This window comes from Linepithema humile, chromosome 4, assembly GCF_040581485.1.
Source record: "Linepithema humile isolate Giens D197 chromosome 4, Lhum_UNIL_v1.0, whole genome shotgun sequence".
In the NCBI taxonomy this organism is placed as follows: domain Eukaryota; kingdom Metazoa; phylum Arthropoda; class Insecta; order Hymenoptera; family Formicidae; genus Linepithema; species Linepithema humile.
The window spans coordinates 3,277,543-3,296,770 of NC_090131.1; the positions used below are offsets into that span (position 1 = coordinate 3,277,543).

At 37.2% G+C, this 19,228-nt stretch overlaps 1 protein-coding gene across 2 annotated transcripts; it reads left to right on the top strand.

The window, feature by feature from the left end:
- Nucleotides 1–45: 45 nt before the first annotated feature.
- On the top strand, nucleotides 46–18,903 carry LOC105672288 (protein FAM151B). 2 transcript variants are annotated; one of them, XM_012367130.2, is made up of 5 exons: nucleotides 46–366; nucleotides 14,350–14,493; nucleotides 16,703–16,938; nucleotides 17,011–17,153; nucleotides 17,588–18,903. In XM_012367130.2, the coding sequence occupies exons 1-5, from the start codon at nucleotides 258–260 to the stop codon at nucleotides 17,967–17,969; spliced, it is 1,014 nt and encodes a 337-aa protein (XP_012222553.1). In that variant the 5' UTR covers nucleotides 46–257; the 3' UTR covers nucleotides 17,970–18,903. The 2 variants fall into 2 exon arrangements, with proteins under 2 accessions (XP_012222553.1, XP_012222554.1); XM_012367131.2 differs by lacking the exon at nucleotides 46–366 and adding an exon at nucleotides 6,261–6,537.
- The last annotated feature ends 325 nt before the right edge of the window (nucleotides 18,904–19,228 follow it).

Sequence of the window (19,228 nt, forward strand, 5' to 3'; positions counted from 1 at the left end):
TGATTATGAATCGTGAAATAATTCAAATTTCTCGTCTTCTCTTATCATCGTTTGGTAATGGTCTCGCTAATCACTATCATCTACTGTTAATGCGAATTACTATGTTATCAAGATGATTGCTTTTAAAGTATTGAACATTTTCAGTTATTATTATAAAAGCGCTACAACTTTGTTATAAATGAATAAAAAAAGCGATATGCGTTTTTCGTCTAAATGTGCAAAATGATAATTGCATATAAAAAATATGAAAGTTTATTATGACGCACACTTGTCCGCGCCATCACACGATAACATCATTAGCGAACTTATATAACCGTGACTTGTACAGTTCCAATCGAACTGGCAGATTCGTCGCAGCATGCACAAGTAAGACTACATTAATAATCACTGTACATATTAAACAGCATAGAAAACAAATAAGAAAAATCGAAATATGACAATAACGGGCCTGTTCATTGAAATACCTAATTTGATAAAGAACACATGGAGCATTATCGTACTATATATATTATTGATCAGCGCAAGTCTCGTGACGGCGAATATGTTGTTTTTGCTTGTCTCCTAAGGTCAGATCTAAAGAGGAGCTGCTGCAAAATTCATTTATGCGCGATCACATCGAAGTGACCACCGGAATGTGCAACAGCGCAAACGCTTGTTTATCTAAATTTGAAATAGCTTTTACATTTAACATAATTTTTTTCTAGTTTTTCTTTCTTTTGTTTTCCCCAAAATAATGTATTTAAACATTAAACGCATATTTGTAGTGTAAAATGTATATAAGATGACTGCTGAATCACTCAACATGTTTATATCTCCGCAAAGACGGATGTACGTGTAAAAATGTTATTTGTCATTCTATTCTGATAAGCCTTTGTAACTTCATGTGATACTACAAACTCTAACTTATAATCTCCCAGTATAACTCAAAGAATGCTTTAACAAAAGTTAATGTATTTAAACATTGAACGCATATTTGTAGTGTAAAATGTTCATAAGACGACGGCTGAATCACTCAACATGTTTATATCTCCACAAAGACGGATGTACCTGTAAAAATGTTATTTGACATTCTATTCTGATAAGCCTTTGTAACTTTATGTAATCCTACCAATTCAATCTTATAATCTCCCAGTATAACTCAAAGAATGCTTTAACAAAAGTTATGAACAGAAACAGTTTCTCTACATTTATGCTTTATATAGACACATTGTCCATAAACGCGTACAAGTTAATATATATATATATATATATATATATTAACTTGTACGCGTTTATATATTGTAAATCATGAAACGTATCGCCTAAAAATAATATAACAGATGATAAAAAAATATCAGCAAGGACTCGTATGCACGTTCCATTACGAATGATGCTATCTGCTTCTGTCTTGTGAAAATACTTGTAACGAATGGCAATAGAGTAACTTCTTTCATCAATATATTCAATTTCCGATGCGCGACAAAATATGCGCGCGTGTATGAGACAAAGCGTATAGAAGGAAACGCAGTAGTGACAGTAGAATATAAGCGACATTGCGTACAAGAATTGCAATACTTACGCGTGCGGATACTTTTCTTTTATTCTTTTTTCACGACGCGAGCTAAGCTGCTTACCGCGCGAATCGGGCGCATGTAACGCGAGCGAACTGAAATCACATATTTAAAGCGGCGCATACGCAATTGTTGACTTTTGAATGTTGAATACCCAAACAAGCCGCTAAACAAACACGCTGCTTGCTGTCGAGAATTGCAATGGTTGAAGCGAAATAGAGGAATTTTAGGAGAGAAATAAGATCGGATTTGATCACGCGCAATGTGGCGAATATCAATGATGAATGGTATCGCACGCGAATCATGGATGAGTAAAAACAGACATTTCTATACATTTAGAGAGCCACTTTGCGAAACGCGTTTTAAATTGTTAACAATATTTAATCTCTTCGCATTTACGCGTAATAAAACGAGAAAGTATTTTCACGAGAAGAGTTAAAATATTGCTTTATGACTTTCGCCGTGATAACATAGATAAAGATATAATATTATATTTATGCTAATATAACATGTGCTTTCCGTTCATGGCCAAAAATTTCTCGCGCACGAGTGCCTCGTGCCAGATAAAAGATTAGAAGATATGGAAATAAAAATTCACAAGAAATGTTTCAATTTTCTTAGAATCTTAAATCGATAAATTTACTCTACCTCTGCTTGAAATTTGCGAAAGATTGCTCGAGAACGCAGGGATTTGCTATTGATCGAATGTTCGACTTCCCTGAATTCAGCTGCGCTCTTTGTTTTTCCGCACCGGCGAGTGAAATCTACAATGGCATTAGCATACGGACGAAAATTGGAACACCTAATTGTCACGTCTGTCGCGCCCGAACGCAGAACGCTTTTTAAAGCGGATGTACTTGAGCGAGCGTCTCGGAATGACGCAGATAGATTTCGAGCCAGAGGTTGTCAACGAATAAAGAATAGATAGCATTCGCTATTGTCTCGCAGAAATACAGGGTGCGGCGAAAGTATCTTTATTATTTAAAAAAATTATAATTTGGTTGTTTATGAATATTTTCTAATTTTTATTTTTTTATTGCAAAGATAAAATTTGGAGATTTAATTATGAAAAGGTACACAATAGCCGAACGAACCAAAATTGTAACTTTGTTCTGAGACAATACTTTCCAAATCGCAAAAAATCGCAAAAAAAACAGCGATTTGAGTTGATCACCTCGATCACCTGATTTGAACGCACCTGACTTTTTCCTGTGGGAGAAAAGGTCTAGTAGGGAACGGAAAGTTTCCAAATAAAACTATTCAGAATACGTTTCCTACCTCAAAGAAAAAGTTTATGTTAAGCCTCAAACCTTACAAGAGCTAAAAGCAAATATTCGAGAAAAAATTTCTTTAATAATACCTACAAAACATGAGATGGAGAACAACCAGATAAGGAGAACGTATTTTTTCTTCAACTATAATGACTCACACTTACAAGACATAATTTTTCACACGTAATGTAAAAAAATAACAAAGAATTAACTTTTACTTTTAATCTTACTTTCCTTTTATTTCGTTCATAAGTTACAGCAAAATTTTATCTTAGAGATACTTTTGCCATATCCTGTACCAATTTTTCTAATCTAACGTATGTGCCTCATCACGGCGTTGGAAATGACGTCTTAAAACATTTCGAGCCAGAATTTGCTAAGGAATAAAAAATAGATAGCGTTCGCTATTGTTTCGTGGAAATATCAATTTTTCTAACGAACCCCATCACGGCATTGATGATCAAGACGCCCTAAGACATTTGGACATACACGCTAGCAGATCTTTATCAGAAAGTACAAACAACTACCTACGTTCAGGAAAAATTTGAACATTTCTTTGTGCGCCTATCAGTCAGAAATTTTAATAATCTATGAGAAAGTACTTCTATCTATCTATTGTTTCAGAGAAATAATATAGAGAAATTTGAGAAAAATTTTGTTTGACAACTAGAAAAATGAAAAGCGCAGCAATCGTGTTCGAGATACTTTTAAGGTAAAATTTAAATGTTTTTCGTGATTGAAAGCATCCATTGGCTGATTAAAGATAACCATCGCAAATATTAAAAACTCTCGCAGTGATATCCTCAATCTATGCTGAGGAAGAAAAAAATATAACCGAGTAATGTGTCGCGTATCTTCTTTTAATTAAATATTAACTACGCCATCAGATCGCGTTATCAGATATGAAGAAAGAGTATACAATCAATGGCATAATGATTCATTATAAGAGTCGCATGAACTTTGAACACAAACTTACATGGCAACGGAATCGTTGAAGAGAGAAGCTTTCTAAGGAACGTGAGATGTCGGCTCTAAAAAGTACAAAAGGGCCGCAATTCCAACATTAAGTAAATAAGCAGCCCTTCTGCGAGAAAAAAAATCGCGTGACAGCGTTCCTGAAATTAACTCATTAACACAATTGACCCGTCATGCCATTTTACACACGTAAACAATAATTATGTTCGTACCTCTTGTGAACATAATTACATAGATAAGATTATTGCTACAAGAATGCCTAATTCTGAATTCATTATAGATGTTCCAAATAAATAAAATCAATAAGTATCAAAGAGGCGCAAATTCATAAATATGTAAAAAACAATTAAATATTTAATTAATTGTACCTAAATTACAATTGTATGCAATAAAGGGATAAACTTCTCTCCGTCAGAGGTAATTGTGAGTTTATTCTCAACAGCAAATAATAATAATTATTATGGCTTCTGAAAATGAAATATACATCAAGGTTCACTGAAGCATTTAATATATTGTATAATCAAACAATTACGATACGAACGCTTTGCGGAGTTTGATACTACAAAAGAGAGTAATTATTCATGAATTCAGCGAATCTGTCAGGAAGCGTCATCTTGCGAATTACTCTTGTCAGCGGGAGAAGATGATAAGATCCGTCGTTTTTTTTTTCCACTAAACGTTACACATCTGACACGTCGCATAAACTTGTCATATAATGCGATCAGATGAGTCAAGATAACGCTGAAGATGTTGAAATAATTTGACAACGGCTTAATGCCTAGAGAGATGTGATGTTTAATAATTATGCCTAGAAGAGATGACGCTCGTACAGCTAAACTGATTTTGCTAGAATTCAACGGTTCTCAAATTCGTCTACAGAAAATATTCCTTTACACGTAACGCCGCGAATGTTTGCCGAAATTTGAATAATTAAAACAATTGTAATAAATGAATAAAATAAAAAAAAAATAAGTCATTTTTTTAGTCACAATTATAGCAAATTTTTATTGTATAATATATAATAATTGAATGAAAAAATTCATTACTTTTACTATAATTTGAAACTAAAAAAGTTAATCGCTTTCTTCAACTATTTTTTTTTTAAGTAAAGTATTTTTTCAAAGAAATTAAAAAAAAAATCATAGTTTTATCGATGAGAAATTCTATAAGGATAGCGTTAGTCCCTTTAGTCGTCCCAAATCGTTAGGTCGTGTACCCTCGACAGATGTTTCACTGTGGCATGCAGGGAGTCAGGCAAACGACCCTCGTAGCCTGCATTTATAGTTCATTTGGGGATCCTGCGCCGAGCACATGTCAGGCACACAGAAAGTTCTATGTAAGACAATACGTTATAACAATATGAACTTTCTTCATGCTTATGACGCATTAAAGTGCTAGGTCTCATTTCTTCAAAAACCTCATCGAAACTATTTTAATCACGTATTGCGATTAAGAATACAATTAAGGGCTTTTAATAATTTAAAGTTTTGTTGAATTAATTAAACGTGTATCGATAAAACATCATGTCATGATTCGACAAATTACAGTTCGTCTTGTTTGATCGATTTCTCTGACTTTTCGAAGTCGCTATGGAAATTTTATACACGGAAAGTTAATACGAACTTTAAAATTCCTCATACAATAATCTTGTTACGTAATAGACAATAAAACATGATTGTAATATGATGATGATTAATAATAACTACAGAAATCAAGTAAACACACAATCATCCACTTTAGATTTGCGTCCAATTTTCCTGTATTCAAAGACACGGAAATATATACTTATAGTTTATTATAGTTATAGTTTATATTAACTATCTTTATATTATATATATTATATTAATATAATATATAGTATATAATATATTATATACTATATAAATATATATATATATATATAATATTACCATTCACTAACATATTTTTTATCCGTGTGCAAGAAACAAAACCGTTAACGTGCGGTTCAACGTATTGTGAAAAAAACACTCCAAGACCCTAATTTCTTTTAATACATAAAAAGAGCGCTACCAACACCCGAGTTATTTGTAGTGTTCCATTCATCGGTTCTCTGTATAACGGACGATTTACCCGCTCAGAGGCACAGTCTGATATTTCCGTAACAACGCGTTTTCTCTTCCGGCCGCACAAGTACATCATGATCTATTGCAAACGTCCCACGCGGAAATCGCCGCATTGGACGTGCGGCAGCGAAAGCCCGCGATAAGCCGTAACAACGACAGATCCTTCCTAACCCTTGCGGCTCGAAACAGCTCTCGATTCGATCCATGCATCGCGCGCCCTTCCCCTCACGTCTCTCGCCTACCTTCCACCTACCCCCTATCGCATCCCCCCATCCATCCCCCAATACACGTTTTGCGATTCGCGCTGGGGCACCCCGAGAGAAGTGGTGGTGAGAGCACGTGTGCCGGCGCGGCGTCGCGGCGCCGCGAAATATGACCGATGGCTTGTACGTGCCACTATGTACGGCTGGATTTCGACGATCGGCCGGCCGCTCCTCTCGTGGAGACACTCAGTCGTTTCGAGGCTGCGGAGTTGACCGGGTGTCTGAGTCGGAGAGCCGTGTCGGTTCTGTGCTGTTCTGTGTGTCTCTCCCTCTGCCGCTATTTCTCGCTCGCACTTATCCGTCCCTTCTTTTGTCGACTACCCCATCTCGGCATACCTAGCAACAAAGACCATGGAGAACATGTTCGCAGTAATCGTATCGCTGGCAATGATCCGTAAGTCCGATTTGTGAATCTAACGCTAACGTTATTAAATAGATATACAACAATTTTTCAATTCTAATGTGACGCTTTGATAAAACAATATTATGTCTTTACACTGTGCGCTTTTAAAATAAACGGTCTATTGCGTTGCTAAGTTGGGCGTAAAACGACCACTTCGGAACAAGGGTAGTTTCTTGGACCGTCGGTTGTTAAAAAATGGCTTGCATTACTTAATATATTAACATTAATAACATTTTTGCGCAATAATGTGTATTCGTATTTTTTTATTACGCCAAATAAAAAAAAATTATCTCGTGCATTATTCCGATAATAAATGTCATCGAAGCAAGTTATATTTTATGTAAGAATATCGTAGGCGCCTCGTCCTGATCAATGATATACTTGACGCAAATCTAGTTTGCGTGATAATCCGATAATATTGAACGAGTTACGTTTAGGCGTGAAAATATTAATGTGAGAACGCTCGTGATTATTTGCAAACATTTCGAAACTGAGTTCCGCCAAACCAATGTGTATCGATTCTATTATGTCGAGTCAACTTCTACATGAATAAATCTGCGTTCTTTTTTTTGTCATCTTTATCATCTAACTGTAGCGAAATTGTGTTTGCATATCCTTCAATAACAAAAAACTAATATTTACAATGGTGTAATTACAATCTTGTTTGCTTGCTCTAATATTATGTTGCAAATTGTTTTTTTTTTTTTAGTCTCTGATTTATAGAGCTCTTTATTTGTATTCCCATGCTGAAATGTATATTCCATTTCCTTATATATTAAAAAAATTGTCTCGTTTATGAATAAATAAATTAATTTTAAAGCCACATTACATACTGCGGTTACGAGTCTAATCCTTATTATTGTTAGATCATAAAATCGGGTTTGGAGTATCTTTATCGGTCGTAAACCGTGTAGAGGCACGTCTCGTGCATCGAAAAACCAAACGCTCTTCTAATAGACGTATCGATTTTCTTTTTTTGTCGCGCCGTTTCCTCGCCCGCCATCGCAGAGGACAGCTTCCCCGATTGTTAAGTCGCGAATAAAGTTTACGTTGAGTTTAGCCCTATAAAGATCTCACAGGAGATGTTCGGCACAGTATTGTGACATTCATAAATATTCTATTCAGTTCCGTAAATAGAAACAAAATGACTTTGAAAAGTTTTCTTACAGCGAGACAATAAAATCGACGCACCGTTGATTCGAACAGACGATGGGCTGCTCGACGGATCGTGACTTTACGACCGAAGCTTTTTATAGATCACGTCGGTTTAAATGTCCTGGCACGATTGACGTCGCGACGAACAAATGAACGACTTTCGACGTAAAGCCATTTCTCCTCACGCGGAATAGGAAGTTTCGCAGTTTAAATCAATTTGCGGCATATAATGCTTCAATTAGGGGAGAGGGAACGGACTTCACAAACTACGATAACGAGACTTGAAATACGGTACCTAAGTTCGGTTTACGTTGATTGTGGTCAATTAAATTTTCTTTCACTCACACTCTCCCGCTATTATATATAACAACACGCCTTTCCCAACGGATCAATCCAAGCGCGATCGCCATCATGGTTTCTGGGTAAAAAGGGTTCGTAGGATTGAAAGACAGGATCTCAAGACGATGACACGTAATAAATCCTCATCTCGATCCGTTCCCCAATCGATCGCTAATAATAATCTCACGGTGACGCACGCCGGGTCGACATATATACATACGTGCTCGGCAAGCTTTTAGCATCTTACATTAAATTAGCCCTCAATTTTAGCCATCGCTCGATGCGCGCAACGGAAGCGCAATTAATTTCGTAATACATGGGACAATATTTACCGTACATGACCGATGACGATACAACGCGCGCCGCTTCTTAAGCCTCTTCCACATCCGTTACCACATCCTGATACTTTAGACCTATCATACATTCTTTTAACTCCTTTGCTTCCAACGCGAGCATATCTTTTCATCATTTGCAATGCGCAAATAATACCAAGCAATGAATTTTTTATCAAACGATTTTTTTTACCACCATATAGTAACAAAATATTTTTCAAATATATTTCATCATAATAGCTGTCGCTAAAAAAAAGAGTAATTATTAAAGGTGTTACCACCCATAATATTGGCAAATCACATGCTGCTTATAAATGAAGTGTCCACGAAAATAGATTAACCGCCGTGACCATGGCAAGATGGCATGTATTTTACATACCGCGCAAAAATAGTACATAAATAAACTGTTTTTAGCGCTCCTTTGCTGGTCCACTGCCGTAGTTTACACGGTAAGCAGACAAGATGGAAGACATAAAAATAACACGGTAATCTCTTTTCGTCGAAATTTCGATGCAGCGGGCTCGAGTTTGGTAACCCGTTGATAAAAGACGAATGTAATTGTTTATGTAAAATAATCTTCTCTAAAAGTAACGAAGAGCAGTAACACTCTTCTCACGACGACGGCAAAAATAAAGCAATTGCGCGACGCACGCAAACAATTAGTGTAACATTCAAGACTCAGGAATAATCCCATGACGCCAGTAGTTCGCATTATGAAAATGAATGGCATAGGTCAAATAATCAGCCAAGAAGCAATTAATTAATCATAAAAGATAATATTAATTTTAGATTAATTTTAGATTTATAAGTCAAGGCTAATGAGACATCGCGATCTATATAAAAAGTCACGTATGCTCGTTCTATGTGCAATCTTCACTAATGATTTGCAAATAATTTACTAATGATCTTCGCTAACGATTTCACTGCATTTTGACTGCTATATGCAAATGTTTAATTACAAAATAATTTAAAGCAAATGGCTCTTTGATTGAATTCTGTGTCGCAAACTATTGCGATATGCTTATATCGCACAAATATCTAATGTATAGAAATGATAATGCGAAATAAACGTATATTATATTTCGCTGTAAAAGCAAAACACCTAATAAGCGATGAGAAGCGAAACTGCTTTGCGTCATCAATTGCGCGAAAATCGAAAGGGGAGTACGATGACTTGTCGTAAATAATTATATCAAGGAGTTAAACTGTGAAAACAACCGCGCGGTGTTGGATTGCGATGTTATTGCGAGGCGCGTTATACAAAGCTATTATGAGATACGATATTTAAACGCCCGAACCTTTTGCAAACAAATTATCAAGAAACGCTAATCCGAAAAAGCAGTATCACTGTATCCAATGCCACATGACCATGGCGTATAATCTCGCGACGTTATTTCGTCGTTTTAATCGCCATTCCAACAAAGAGGAGGGGATATATTATACGCGCGAAGATACGCACTAGCGATGTGATTTTGGATTTTATCTGCATCGATGACTCTCTGAGTGCCTCTCTGAGTCACGGTATCATTTTTATTTGATATCACCTGAGTAGAGCTCGCAATGGAGCAATGCAGTTTACTTGAAAATGTGGAAAAATATAACGCTCTGATAAAAACATGTTTATCTGCGATAAGCAGAGCAGACTCATCGCCCTGTTGCAAGCGTAGACTAGGTGCGCTTGCACTCCTTGGAATATCTGAGAACTATGTCCGAGTCATTGAATTTGACTACTTGAAATGTAGGGGAAATTTTCGCCTCCGTAGAGGCGGTCATTGACTTCAGCAACAGGAGCGCAACGTTTGCAAATCGACTACGTGAAACTAAAACAAAAAGCACTTCTTTTAGAGAAAGATGTAAATTAAATACATCTACTAGAAAAATAATTAAACATTTGCTTGACAAGACAAATTTCTCTTTTAGATCGACTTTAATGTAATAAAATTGCATATTCACATCAAGTGAATATATATTACTTCTTCAGTCTCTCTTGAGCTACCTCGGGAAAAGAATTCCATAAATTTATCATTATCGCACGTGACGTCTGAACTCGCCAAAAAGACGTGTCTTCATAATTAAACAATCGAGCAGTGAGTCTCAATTTCAAATTCAGTATCAATATTTTACATACAATTTGAACTTGAATTTTGTAGAATCCTTAATTTCGGTCAAAACAATATGTTAGGAATTTAGTAAAAGATCTTCAACAATTTATTTTCAATAAATTTATGTAAACTCTATAAAAAATACTTCGATATAATAAAACGATCCATTGTATTGTACTAAAATAATTCCAGTTAAGTTGAGTAAATAGTCAATGTTTATTGACACAAAAGTAATGCTGTTGAAGCTTACTTATGATGTACACAATATTTCGATAAACATTGAAGGATTTAGATAATTGATTTAGAGAAGCATAATATCGCATTTTATCGCATCTAAAAATATATCAGATAATCGCATAGTTTAAACAACTTGAGAAACTGACATGGTCTATCTGCTGTTTACCTTACAATCGGGCCATTATTTATTTACCATCGATGTATCGATGTTACACTTGATCTCACTTGATGCACATAAATTATTTTTTTATCACGCAGCTTGTCTCGCAATACTAAATAAATAATTGCTACATTTCGCAATAATTTTCAATGTCTGAGACCTTACTTTTTATCTTTAAAAATAAAAAATGTCCAATCATAACCAACATTACATGGACAATTATATAAAATAAAAAAATGTCAGATTAAAATAATATTATAAATGAAAAAAGGAAAGAAATTGTTGTTGTATATTTTTATCTTTCGCTCAAATATTTTCCGTGTGTAAAAGCTAGGAATATCGATTATGCTAAGCAAGTTTTCTATGAAACTTTCTGATTGAGACCTGTTCTGCATCTTTGTAGAGTTAGACTGACTGACGTGAAGTTCCGTCAGGCAGATCCGAGATATCAGACTCCGTTTAAAGTTCCAAATTGCCATTTTCGATCGGCTGATTTCCACTTTAATCGAGACTTAAGTTTCCTCAGTAATAGATGCGGCCATAAGTCACGCTTTGTCAGTCGGCTGACTAAGGCGAAACTTGCTCCGAGGCGTCCGCCTCGCCGGCGAGAGACGCCCTGGAGCCTTCAAAAGCGCATTCTAAGCGGAAGAGAACGGCGCGGTAGTCGCGGCTATTTGCAAACTATACGGGGCGCGGTGACGCGTGAAAGATGCTTTTATCAGCCCACGAGGGGCATCGGGTTCTTTTGTAGAACAGCCGCGAAAGACGGCCACGCCGACGGCGGTGTTGCTCACGAGGCTGGAAGCCCGATTCGATTTCCCCGTTGCATCCTCGTTCTATCCACGATACGTCGCTCGGTATGAGCTAAGAAAATACAGGCCGCGATAAAGCGCCCACTCGAGACATTGCACAGCTGAAGAACGGGCAATATACCATTCGTGACGTTTGACATTCTTCCGTGAAGTAAATAGGATAAAAATTGACGCTCTATTTGAAGTATCGGAAATTGTCAAGCTAAAGTTTTACGAAAGCCTGCGCTAAGTAATAATATCGAGAAAAAAAAACAAGAAAATGGGCTAGACTAGAAAACTTATTTTGCAACCGATATTATTTTCTAATACGCTATAATCACATTTTATATGGTGCATACACAGAATTTAAATCATGCTATGCATTTTAAAACAGATATGTCTCCGCCGCGTCGCAAAGTATCTCTCCTCGCGGGAAAACTTCGCAATTCCAATTGCAATAATAAAGCTTCCGGGCTGCCGCGGTGCAGCGACACGTCGCATTGTCGGGAAATATTGGCTTCGAGAAAACGGGCGATCGGTTGTCCAATTGGTTCAGTTGTGCTCGACCGAGGTTAGTCCAATCGCCTCGATCTCATAGTGTTCGGGCAAGCGAACCTCGACCGTTCGTAACAAAAAAAGAAGGACCGCTCTCACGGTTTTCCCTCTTGGTCGGACCGGTTTAAACACAGTACAGTCTCTGTGTGAGACTGGCCGGATCAGAAACGGCCGTTTCGAAGACATTGTAGCAGCGATACAGGGGGAGCGCGAGCAGGTCAGATTTTTGACAGGGCCTAAAACGGGCACGTACAAAACGAATTCCTTTCCTGACCTTCCTAAGAAGGAACCAAAGACGGAACCTAAGAAGGAAGAATTTCCACAAAATATTTGAAAACTCATACCCCGTATGAAACGTTATAAACGATGCAGATCAAAACATGAATTAACATTGCGTGACCTGTTCAAATACTATCTACCGAATGACTCATTTCTCTGGTATCGTGTGTCTAAGTACACAGGCGTTATAGATCCCCGTAGGAATGTCATTAAATTAACCCGGGAGTGGTCGCCCGGTTTGTTACAGTGTTGCGGTTGCAGATGCAATTCACTCACTACAATCCTTCTGTCATATAATTACAATTAATTATTATATAATGACATTTTTCTTTGTCAATAATGCAATTATTTTTAATAACTGTATACTCAATATTCACTGTAGAGTGGAGTTTCCTAAAAAAAGGTTGGGAAAAGTTTAGAAAAGTTTTTTTTTATACAGAGAGATGCAATCGTAACTTGTGCAACTCTTCAGATAGCAATGGTCACTAACCGTAAAGTTGCAGCGGAAATATACAAGCCGAAAGCTGTTATTATTGCTTAAAAAAAAAGTCAGCTCAGCATATCTCCATTGGTCGGCACGAGTCCAGCTTCATCCGCGATCGCTGGACCGGAAACGGGTCAGTCGGAATCATTGGCGCGGTTGTGTGGCTAACTATCGATTCCTCACGAAAACAAAGTGCTTTTTTTTTTTTAGAAAAGTTTACAATAAATAAACGACCAAATCCATACAACTTAACGAGCGTAGTAATTTAATGCCACAGAGCTTGTGGTCTACGCAAGAAAAAGATTCCTCGTCAAGTTTTTGCACTCCAGTTACAACGTGATAGAAGAAAAACAAACACCGCCTTCTGATTGTAAGCTGATTAGCAACAGGGGAATTTTAAATAAACCGTTTTGTCGAACGTAACATATTTATCGCAGTTGTTTTCTTTTTCAAAAAAAATAGAAATTCTAATGAAAATATTTAGAAAAATTATTTAATATTATTTACTGTTTTGTAAGAAAATTTCTCTCATGTTTGAAAGATTCTTTGTAAAATTTAGTTTTAAAGTAGGCGTTTTCAGAACAGATTTTGTTCCGCTCTGTATTGCGGTATTAACTATTCATATTATAAAAAGATCCAGTCGAAAGGTCTCGGAAGACCGATCTCACAATCTGTTCGGAGGGGTCATTCGATGTGCGAAATTTGCTCGCCACATGGCCCGGAAACGATCTAACTCGCCGGAGAAAGAGAGCCGAGGACTCCGTGGAATTTTCCATAGCGCGGGGCGACGGAAACCGACGCAATTTCGTTATTAATTTATCGCGACGCGTTCCCGAGCGAACGTCGTTGTTTCCTGACTACGCACGGTCACGGCTTTGTACGTACGTACGTAATTCACTTATCGACATTTGTGCTGTCGGGCAAGTCAGCGTAAAAATAAAAAATGCATTCGCGCCGTCGCGAGAAGTAATATATTTCGGACGAGAGATGAGCCTCCCGAATTCGTTCGGTCCGCCGGTCACGAGAGAGTTTTACGAAACGCCGGATGACGGTGGCTCGAAGCCGCTCGTAACGAGCCTGACAAATGAGCGCTATTATCGATCGAACGGACACAATAGGAGGAGCGAACGAGATTCCCGATCGTCTCCGAGAGCACCCGGTCGCGCCGCCACGTCGCCGCATCGCGCCGCATCGCACCGCGCGAGAAATTCCGCGCGAGTTCTCGCTCAATTATAGAGCGAGTCCGTCCAATATTGGGTCATAGGTCGACGGGGTCGCGAGAATACTGATGGGGAAGGTCAAGTCCGTGCATCGCGCGAATACGAAACATGGCCTGTATAATGCAGTTGAAGGGCTTCCCGTGTTTCAGAGCTCGCCATGTGCAGCAGCAACAACGACACCATTTCACCGCCCCCGAGCGAATTCTTCCCCGATGTCAAGAGCAATCTCACGAAAATCGTTTGGGCGCATGCCGTCAACAACCACACGGAATTGGCAAAGGCACTCTCGTCAGGTAAGTCACTCGCGCTGTAATTCAGAGAAACGCATCATGGTTTCTCTTCTTCGTTCTTCCTTTATTGCAATTCGAGGGATAGAGAGACATGGACGAAATGCCGCTCTGGCGCCATGATTATTCTTGCGCGCTCAACAAATATCGTCGGCAACGTTAGAATTGCTTTGTAAATATTTGACGTATCTTTAATTTAAACATTTCGTAGATTGTATTGTCTCTTTAGATATATAGTTTAGATTTCATATCTATGTTACAGAGCTTTCCTCTTTTATCCAAGCTAATTGTTGTCCTTTGTTAATACACACTAATTAAAGTTTCGACACTGACGTATGTTTTAATTGAAAATTTTAACACGACTGTCACTCTCACTGTGTACAAAAAGTAAACATTTATTATTAATTCTAAAACGGTCACGTGGATGACATATTTTTAACCGGATATATTTTTTATTCAACGTGTTACAACGTGTTACGTGTCAAAACAAATCGGTAATTTCAGCAATCTCCAATAAGACGATTATAATTTTATGCTTGATAAACACAAAAATAGTCATTCGAGAGATTTATTTCAGACAATATCATAAGTATTGCTTCGACCAAGATTTTTTATGAATAGAAATTATAATACATTTTTAAAACGCGACTGTTCGAAGATTAACGCTAATATTAACGCTACTACGCCAATGAGATTACAAAAGATGATAATTGCATAATAAGATGTGATAAGTTGTCCGTAATAGCTTATACGATATGATTGAAGGACAGAAACAATTTAGATATACATAGACATCTATTTGACGCACTTAAAAGTTTGATCGCAAATGAGCAACAGTCATCGTAAATATTTGATATTGGGGAAAATAGCTATCGAAAAATAATCTCGGCAAAACCGTCGCGTCTCGATGAGACGCTCATTTATCGCGAGTTCAGGATTCCTCCATCGACCATCGACACATTACTAGTTAATGAACTTCGTGGCATTTCGCTATATGCGACATTGGCTTTCAATGCCGGCACCTTGAGCGTTTGTCACTCGTATGGATATCCCATATCGTCCGATCGCGCGCGCCTTTGTATGCAACCCGCATGGTGACATGTATTTTTATATCGGCGCGCTTTAAATAATGGTGGAACGTCCTTGAGAAGTGCGCCTCCAGAAATATCGACAGCGAGGGAGAAAGCTTTATGGATTGTCTACTTTCCGAGATTTCTGTCACGTGTCTTTTTCACAAAGTGGATATAAAATAGTTATATAAAATACAAGTTACATCAATTAGTTTCGTATTCTAGACCGGCAGCTTTAATAGACATGTATTTCGTATCTCGATCACGGATAGGTGCACGACGTGCCAACTTTAAGTTTGGCTCTGAAACCTCAGCTTCTCCCTCGCGCGCGAGAACAAAAATTCACAATTTAAGTTTTCTACTTTCGTTGATAAATCATCTGCACGCACGTTTCGTCAAAAAGCACATTTATACGCACATCTATAAAAGCTTGATAATAAGCTGAAAAATCAAACTTTAAAGGTCGAGGGTCGATCTTTGATCTTGGTTATTTAGAGTAAATTCTCAGTAAATATAAGGGAGAAAATATAGGAAAGAGTCAAAAAGCAATCTTAATATTTACAATCTTCTTATTCCTATTATAAAGGATATAGAGTCTTCCTCGTATCGAAAATTAAAATTGAAAAAAGAATCCCAATCGTCATCAAATATCCAATTACATATAAATCACACCTTTCTATATATCATCACAATTTCTATCACGTCAGAGGGACTTTCATCTTTTCTCATAATCTACCGCAAATCTCGCTCAGCGATCACTTTGGTATCAACAAAAAAAAAAAAAAAAAAAAAAAAAGAGAAAGAAAGACGTCAGGGCTTTATAAAGCTCGCTAAAAGCGCGCTCCTTCATCCGCGGTTTTCAAGCGATCTGACAGCGACGTAAGCCTCTGTCAGCGTGCTTTCAGTTTTCTGGTGATGAAAAAGCCAAAATTTTCGGTCATTTGAGCGTCAACAGTAGCGTCAACGGGAGTGGATCCGGTAGTCTTCCAGCCTCTTTAGGCATGATCGATATTCGTCGCACGTGTACGTATATATTAGAACCCTCCCATCCGGCTCGTTGTCTCAACCACAGCATGCTGCACACGCTCGCACATGCACGCATACAGTAACCAACCCACTAGGACAACCGACTTTCCTTTTTAAAGGGGACATCATGATGCTGGAGGCCGATGTTGTATTGGGCAAAGTTAACGGCACCAACAGTGCATATCAAGTCCCAATAATGGCGCATCCACCGGCTAATGAGAGTGATCTATCGCTCGAGGACTTCCTCGAAACTTTTATTCGCCAAAGTAACGGCTCGAAGGGCATCAAGCTGGACTTCAAGTCTGATGAAGTGTTCGATTTGAGCAAGAACTTCCTTTCCAAATACCGATCAAACGTGTGTATATTTATATAAACATATTGCTTAAATATTTAATTCGATGTATAAATGAAATATTTGTGTGTCTAGTTGAAATTCCCAGTTTTCCTCAACGCGGACATTCTTCCTGGACCAGTCAACGCCACTACTACTCCGATTAATGCGCAAACTTTCCTGAAAGGAGCTAACGAAACTCTACCAGAGTCTACTCTCTCCGTCGGTTGGACAACCAGGTAAACAACTATTAATGTGCATTGAACGGATTAATAGCAGTTTCTAATATATAACCTTGTAATTAATTAACCGTATAAGCAAAGAAATATGTACCGTGACCATGGCATGATCTTTTATAAAAAAGATTTATAAATACGTAGTCCTTGAGAGGTAATAATCACAACTTAACGCTTCGATAAAATGCATAAGTGATGGATATGCGTTAATATTAAAGATGTATTAACAAAGTTATTCGGAAAATTAATAAACAGATAATAAGACAAATGAAACTGTTGAAAAAAGATCGTTATTATCTGAAAATTTTTGTAAAAATAAGTATTTGTAAATTTTTTTCTTTTCGCGCTCATATTAATAAAAATTGCTATTTTATTAATTTTTACGTAGTCAAAGCATAATTAATTTAACAAAACTTAACAATCTTTCAATATTTCAGTTACGGAAAGGGGTTAAACATTACCGATGGTCAATACACCTTAGAGCAAGTCCAAAAGATGCTCGACGTTCTAAAGGAGAACAAAGTTACACAGCCGATAACTTATCCTGTACGAGCTGGCCTCGTGGCGAACGATATTGAGTCTATAAAGAAGTTGTTGGAGAACTCGACATCCAGTACAACATTAACGATCTGGTCGTCAGAGGACGATGACGTCGACGTATCGCAGCTTTCGAAACTGATCCAAGACGTGGGACTCGCAAAAATCTACCTAGACGTGCCGGAGAAACTGAAGAGCCAGCTCAACCTCACGAACGCATCTACGGTAGCGAATCTAGGCGCATCATTGGCCTTCATTCTGATCCTGCTGACACTGCTGTGAAGCTGGACCATAGATATAAAAGCGAAAACGTAGAATTATACTGCGGAATTCGTATCGAGCTTCTCTCGATAAAGAAACAAGTACGAAACGAACGACCGAGATCCGATAACGATCACACATAAATATCATTTAATTAGTATCGCGATCGTTCGAACGAACTTTCGTCAGTTCATCGACTACATCTTTTAAAAGACGAACCTCTTAATTTAATCCGCCACAGCGAATAATTTCCATAGCAAGATATTTTCCGTATAAGACACTTCTTCTATTCGAGAAACGCCCATTTTTGTCAATACAATTTGTACTTAAACGGATTATTCGAAAATATATTTCTTTTCCCATTCGGAGACACACTTCCGACTCGATAAGTCGTAAAATATAATACTTACATATAAATAGATGTATTTTAATTAATTGCAAAAGTAAGTTTAATTAAAAAAAAAAGATTTTAAAAAGTAACGCTGTACCTATCGTTAATTAATGTCGCCAAATTTCTTACTATACTTATTATACATATATTAAATATTATAAATGCATTTCTAAATGGAGCTTGGATACAACCTACTGCACGTTCAAAGTAATTGTACGATATAAAAAGTAACATCGCGCATCAAATTAATTGCATTGACTTTTATTTTTATTTAAATGGATACGACACTAAAAGCACGTGTTTCGCGTAATTTTATATCGAATGCTACCGTATGTCATACTTGCCGCACACATTCGTTGCATTTAATGTCCCTTCGTAATGTTCACTGTACCCGTGTTCTTGTACCTGTGTTTAAAACATATCTTCGATCTAGGTGCAGCAGAAAATGGCATTAGTATCTATGTAAACTATGTGTTTAAGTCAAAGAATTAAATGCAGTATACGGTGCGAGTGCACTGCGTTTGATAACGAGTCAATAAAATGATACAAAATTGTCAAAAATAATTGTCGTAAATTCCTTGATATTAATCATCCCGAATATCAAACTGATACAAAGCGGTTTTCATCTCAAGAAAGAGCAGATATTCATAAATAAATGTCAAAGAAAAAGGTTAAACAAAAGCCTGCCTAAATTAAACGAAACCTAGAAATTACAGATCGTAATCTCAAAATAGGATCACTTTATCTTATAAATAAGTATAATTATAACACAAGAGTTGACATTTATTTATATTTGCTTATTCAACAGGGTGTCTAGACATCTTTATTATGTATAATTATTTATGAAAGTGGAATGTAAATGTCCTGTATATAATTAGAACAAACGACG